General features: G+C 45.8%; 1 protein-coding gene across 1 annotated transcript; it reads right to left on the bottom strand.

Moving 5' to 3' along the window:
• Positions 1 to 354: 354 nt before the first annotated feature.
• On the bottom strand, positions 355 to 6,419 carry Rps10 (ribosomal protein S10). Its single transcript, XM_076858878.1, has 6 exons — positions 6,340 to 6,419; positions 5,361 to 5,510; positions 4,855 to 5,026; positions 2,910 to 2,987; positions 1,245 to 1,300; positions 355 to 445 (listed from the first exon to the last, which is right to left on the bottom strand). The coding sequence occupies exons 2-6, from the start codon at positions 5,508 to 5,510 to the stop codon at positions 404 to 406; spliced, it is 498 nt and encodes a 165-aa protein (XP_076714993.1). The 5' UTR covers positions 6,340 to 6,419; the 3' UTR covers positions 355 to 403.
• Between the last annotated feature and the right edge of the window lie 227 nt (positions 6,420 to 6,646).

Here is a 6,646-nt window from a genome sequence, read left to right as displayed (position 1 = left end):
TGTGCAGAATTCCAAGAACAGTATTTGCTTCCTTTAATCCTTTCCAGAACCTCTCAGGTACTCAGAACAAAATCTCAATTCCAGGCCAACAAAGAGCAATTTTCCCACATGTAGCACTGAATCAGCACGGCTGTGAGGGAGGCGTGGGTTCCATAGAACACAACTCTGCAGGAAGGTGCTGGATAGAGCAGAGGGCAAAAGGAAAAGCCAAGCACAACAGCCCTATCAGCAGCAATGATGTCATGCCAGACAGGACAACTCCCCAAACCAATCCAATCTTGCCCCACTTACATTCAGATCCTTAAGCCATTTCTGTTTAAGCTATATAACACACACAAAAAACGGATACACAAGTTTTTTTCTGGCTACAAGTTTATTCAAAACAAAATAATCCCGTCCAACTTCACTGAGGTGGCTGACCACGTCCACGACCAAATCCGCCTCTCTGCAAGAGAAATAACATGAAGTCAGCATTAGTAGCATGCAGGGTTGTACCTCTCATGCTTTCTGGCTTCATTATCACTGGAGAGAGATACGAAGCCAACAGCCAAGAGAGTGCAGGCCATAACCCCCAGCCCTGCCCCTTATTGCTACGGGGCCATTCAATATCTAAGCCTACTTCCTCACTGGTACAATGGGCATATGGCCACCCAGCCAGTATATTCATACATACCCACAAGACCTGCCACAGGAGGACCTGCTAAGCATTTCAACTAGATCAACTAACCTCACAGTACCTTTATTGCTCTATTAGCATCCCTGTTTCACACATGAGAAAGTGAAGCAGAAAAGAACCTGCCCAAAGGCTGGGGTTGTGGAAGAGTGCTTGCCTAGTGTCTGTGAGGCACTGGGTCAATTCTCAGCACCACATATAAATAAATGAAGGTCCAACCTGCCCTAGATCACGCGATTAGATTTCAGACCAACTTTATTCTGGAGTCCACTCAATCTCTAGTGTTTTGTTCAATTTCAAATTTCACTTTCTAAAAATTCAGGGAGTTATGACCATCATTAATAAAACAGAACACCAGCATGCCACGTATTGATTTTTGAGACTCACATCAGCAACATATATTTACTAAAAAGTTTTCATACTGGGTCCTCCTCAATGTAAAACTGATTTGAAATTTGGGAAAAAACAGGTAACAGACTCCCCACCCAAACCATATCCCCAGAACTTGTAAAGCCACAAGCCTGAGGTTAGTAGAGTGACTATTTATAGTAGCAAATGGAGGAATACTTACAAACTGAAATTCGGTTGCTGACCCAGCCCCAGCCTCGGCTTTCTTGTCAGCACCAGCTGGAAAGAGAAACATCAATTTGAAGTCACTGTTACCTTCCCTCTCCTGGGGCACAGTCAGTTTTCACTATACCACCCTTCAAAACTCAGCTCAAACCATCCACCCCTCCAGGAAGGCCACTGTAGCCACAAAGGACCCTCACTTCCCATCCTGCACTAAGCTTGTAGAGGGAGCTCAATAAGGGAAAACTTTAAGGACAATTAAGGGCCCAGAGCTGCAAAATGGGAGAGACAAGATCAAAGATCTAGTGCTAGCTATCCTACAGGCAGCCAGGAGTTTATGTCAAGATGTGCACGTTAATATAATGAAAATCTAACGAAACACACGTTAGATTTCAAAGACTTGGGAACAAAACAATGTAAAATATCAATGTTTGTAAGGGTTTCATGTTAAAATAACACATAACCCATTTCCACCTGTTTTTAAATTGTATGGCTAAGAAATGTGTATTTCATATATAAGTCACATGGAGAATAAGGGGAGCGGGGAGCCAGGGCCAATAACGTGTGTCAATGAATACCACTAAAAGTGGAGTTTCCCTTTAGCCCACCACTTCCACCTCAGGGTCCTGACTGCTCACTTCCAGCCCTCTCACCAAACTAGCCACCATGTTCTCCCCACCTCCCCATGCTCACTCTCAAGGGAGGACCCTGTGGCTCAAGTTCAACTGTCTCATTCTCTGAAGAACAGTTCCCAAGTTCCCCGTGTGGCATGACTTCTAATACTAGCCATCACCAACTTTCTCTGAACCAAGAGCTGGAAGAATTCACCCTCCTCCCTATAAGGTGCTCAGGCCAAATGCTCTCTTCTTCACATACGAAGAACCAGAAAAGATGACAAGGTGGCAGGTAAGAGTGGTGGAAGTAAAAACTTCTTTTTGGAACTTGCTTTTATATCACAATACCCTTTGCAACAGAGTGAATGACTGTAAGTTCTTCCCATATGACATCTTTATCTTCCCTCTTTTGACAAGCTAGGTGCCCTCTGAGGGACTCTGCTTGGGACGCTCCCTTGGCTGACTCCCCTTCTGTCCTGTCCCTTCAGATATCTGCTTACTTCTGCAGAGACTCTGAAAACCCAACTGAATATCACCAACACCCACCCACTACTGCTTAAATTTTCTCACACAGCATCCAGACCACCTAACACAAACCCATCTTCCCTAGCACTGAAAGCTCAACGAGAATTGAGCCTTTTGTCTATTATACAGACACGTCCCTACAATAGTGCTTGGCATGCAAACGGCACCCAACCCAGTGAATTTGTCATTCTGGGTCATGTAAGCCCTTGCTAATTCACATTATTTTTGCAAAAACAGCTGAGTGAGCGCTGCCCTCAAGGAGCTTACAAAACAAAGCAAATAGGAAAAAAGGAAAGCATGTGGCTTTCCTGAGAGTTGTTTTTTCTGGTTATGGGTTTTTAGTGTCCCCCAACTGAGAGGGCTTGATTTCCAAAGGACTCCTGCTGTTCTGATGATGTGGAGACTGAAATCAAGCATCTCTCCTGCACCTGTAAGGGCTGAAGAATTCATTAAAATTCCTTAAGAAGTGTTCCTAACAGGTTCTTGAGTTCTCCAACAGCCCAGATACAGAAGATGCCATTACTCACGGGGCACAGCACTCCGCCTGTAGGTATCTCTGTCAGCTTCCCCTCTTGTGAGTCTTGCAGGCCGCTCACCCTCCAGACCTACATAAATTAAACCACACCGTGAACACACAGCAGCATGGGAACTCTGTTTCTTGAGGGTCAGGAAAACAGGCATGGCTCTTCCATCTCTGGTGAACTGCAAGAAAACTGGTTTTCTTCTACTGAGTCTCTCCACATAAAGACATTTTCCAATCACTTGGCAAATTTAGAAATATTGCTACAAATATCCAAATTTTGAATTCTCCCCAACTTTCCAAGTGAAAAATTTAGTATATGACTGGAAAAGTAATTATATAATGTAGAAGTCACCAAGAATCCTTTAGTTCCTTTTGGGCTTCTATACGTACCTCATAAGCGGTATATATATTAACCCATTTTCCCCCCATTGTCCCAGATGTGGAACACCTATAGAAATCTATGATATATAATTATGCTGTAATAACAACAAGAACATAATTATATTGGCAGAATTGAAAATTTGTGACTTCATGGGCCAAGGCACAGTTTTTTGCATGTTATGCTTGGGGTGGAACACAGGATCCTGTGCCACTAGACGACCCCTTAGCTATGTTCCCAGTCAGAAGTTTAAGGTAAAGTCTACCTTTAAAAATTCTCCCAAACATATAAAATATTAAATTTAATTCAGCATTCTCTCAAAAGCCAATGGAATCCATATAACTAAAAAAAAAAAAAAAAAAACTCCCAAAAAACTGTTTTTGAAGTAGAAAAAAACAAAATTGACTCTTAAGTGAATGGCAAAAGCAAACGTCAGGTCCACATAGACCAAATCAGAATTTGTGGATTACAGAAGGACAACAGCATTTTCATTCTTAGGTAGAGAAACTTTGCTCTAAGTATTCACAAGGCTGGGCTGGCCTGGCCTAGTGGAACACTCCTATAAGCCCAGTGACCAGGGAGGCGGAGGCAGAAGAATCGCAAGGTCAGAAACAGCCTCAGCAATTTAGCAAGACTCTGTCTCTAAATGAAATATTAAAAAGGCAGAGGATGTGGCGCAGTGGTTAAGCCACCCCTGGGTTCAATCCCTGGTACCCTGCCCCCAAGGAAAGGGGGGGGGGGCTGTCCACACACTCAATTGCAAAGTACCCCTGGGCTCAATCCCTAATTAATAACATTAAAAATAGATAAAAGGAGTAGGGAAATAGCTCAACAGCAAAGCAGTCCTGGGTCCAATCTCAGGCACAAAATAAAGAAAGAAGATAACTCTACGTAACCATTAAAATCTCTTAAGTGTTCCTAACAGGTTCTTGAGTTCCATGAAGTCACTCTCCAGGGGAACCTAGAGAATCTGCAGATCATTTTTGGATATCTGTCCATCTTGTCACCGGCCTACAAATTCTCTGCAGATCCTACCAAGTTCATAACAAGTAACCAGAACCCTGACAAAAATGCTAACTGTGAGCCAGTAAGGATCTCAGAAGACAACTTTATTCATAAGGGAGCCTATTTCACACCCAAATTATATACACACCCATTCTCCCCCGTTTTTAAAATTTTTGCTCCCCTTGTCAAGAAACCATTCATTTCTTTCACATGTTGGTGAAGAGCTTTGCTCTGGACTTCTTGAGCACAATCTCATTCTGGTAGAAAATAATCACTGTATGACCTGCCCGTATCTGAATATTTGCAGTCACTCGGGAAGAAAGATCAAAATTCTACTCATGTTTAATGCAATTTCATGAAAGGACAAAGACCTGGGTTCAGTTCAAAGGTTCCAGAACTTGACCAAAGGCCCTTGCCACTGTCCCCTCTAAAGCTAACACCAATGGTAAGTTTTAATAACACTTCTGTCCCCCACACAAAAGATCATACCATTTCATATACACTGTTTCCCACAGAAAAGAGCAGCTTCAGAGCAGGCCCTTGGTGGCATTAATTAGGCACCTACCTTTGGGCCGAGGTCGGCCAGTTTCTGGTCGGCTACGGCGTAGAGTGGCAGGCACAATCTCAGGTGGCAGGTGGAGGTAATCGCGGAGATACTGAATGCCTTCGTTGGTAAGGTACCAGTAGAAGTGTCTCCAAGCAAACTGTTCCTTCACGTAGCCTCGAGACTTGAGGGACTAAGGCAGAAAACTACTGTTTAGACATAACAAGGCTGGGCATGGTGGCGAGTGCCTGTAGTCCCAGCTACCCAGGAGGCTGAGGCAGAAGGATCCCCTCCACACAAGAGTTTAAGGCCAGACTGTGCAATAGTGAGAGATCCCATCTCAAAACAAAACAAAGAACAGATTAGAAGCTGGAAACTCTGCATTTCAAAGGGGATAAAGAGACAAGTTTTCACAGCATATATCTACATCTGTATCCTTCAAGGAAGCAAGCAGCTACCCTGATCTCTTGTTGGAATCTACCTTGAACATTAGTGGGAAATCTCCCCATTTCCATCCCAGTCCATACCTGCATGGCCTTCATGACGTGAAGGTTGGGTACATTCTTATCTGCCAGCTCTGGGTGCTTGGGCATGTGGACATCTTTCTTGGCTACCATTACTCCCTCCTTAAAAAGGAGTTCATAAATGGCAATCCGATTCTTCTTGGGCATCAACATCTGCAAAGAGAGTGATCATGAAGAACGTTTCTGAGCAATACAGCTAGGATCCCAGTAACCAAGTAGATGACCCTAAGTGACCACAAAATCACTGCCCAGTGGATGGAAAATTTAAAACACATCATAGAAGACATGCTGGAAAAAAAAAAAAAACAGCATTATAAACTCACTGGAGACCAGCCCTCTCCCCCACCGCCAAATGTTTCAGATGGAATACTGGCCAGGACATTAAAACAGGGACATGGACATGTATCTGATCCAACTTCACAAGCTCTGACAACCACAAGGGTACAGAGAGTGGGGAGTACGCAGACATGGTACTCTAGCGGTACTGGGGGGTCATCAAGACCTACCCAGTGGGGATTCTCCCATCTGCACTTTAAGGCACACAGCAGGACCCGGAAGTGGAAAAGCCCCCCCACCGATGCCTCAGAGATCACTGACCCCCAACAGAAGGGCTAAGGTTCCCGCAACCGTCATCCCCTAAAATTCCCTACCCCAAACTAGAGCTCCAGGGCCAGGCGAAAGGTCCTCCCGCGAAAGAAACGCGTGCAGGTGGGGTACGGCCTCCCTAGCCTCGCCTGGCTGGTCCCCGCCACACCAGGGCTTCAAACTCCCCTCCTCCGTCTTCCGCCATCCGGACGCCGAACTTCGCCTACCAGCACCCCTAACTCCCTGAACAACACCCCCAACCCTTCTCGCCGCTTAGAAATGGGAGTGTCAAGAGGGGCAGAGAGATCCTCGGTCCAAACCCTAGGGAGACACGGCCTCTATGACGACAGGACGGCCCGATGGTGGCAGATGGAACCCGAACACCAGAGGAACTCACCTCGGAGGCTTCAGGGTCCGAGGCCGAGGCTGGAAAGGAAGGGGCATGCGCGGCGCAGCGTCTCTTCCGGGCTGCGCGGCCCCGCCCACAACCAGGACCCGCGCGCGGCCTGGGGTGTCCTCGGCGATGCCTGAAGAGTGGGAGGCTCTGGCGACCAGTGTCGGCTTCTTGGACTCAGGAGCCAGAAAACCGCCGCCCGGCGGGAGCTCGGGAGCCTGCGTGCTTTATGAACAGATAAATGGTCGCTTATATTTAGACGGTGTCTTTAGGAACACGTGTCTTTCCCATCGGTAATTTAACTTATGCA

The sequence above is a fragment of the Callospermophilus lateralis genome, chromosome 6 (assembly GCF_048772815.1).
Source record: "Callospermophilus lateralis isolate mCalLat2 chromosome 6, mCalLat2.hap1, whole genome shotgun sequence".
Taxonomy (NCBI): Eukaryota; Metazoa; Chordata; class Mammalia; order Rodentia; family Sciuridae; genus Callospermophilus; species Callospermophilus lateralis.
The sequence above is the reverse complement of the archived record's forward strand: the minus strand, read 5'-3'. Positions and strand labels throughout refer to the sequence as shown.

Excerpts from the sequence above, each read along its gene's own strand:
- Rps10 (XM_076858878.1), bottom strand. The coding sequence starts at position 5,510 with ATGTTGATGCCCAAGAAGAATCGGATTGCCATTTATGAACTCCTTTTT. Across the intron at positions 5,027-5,360 it reads ACGTCATGAAGGCCATGCAG|TCCCTCAAGTCTCGAGGCTA; the intron begins GTATGGACTGGG and ends TTTCTGCCTTAG. Across the intron at positions 1,301-2,909 it reads CAGGCGGAGTGCTGTGCCCC|CTGGTGCTGACAAGAAAGCC; the intron begins GTGAGTAATGGC and ends TTCTCTTTCCAG.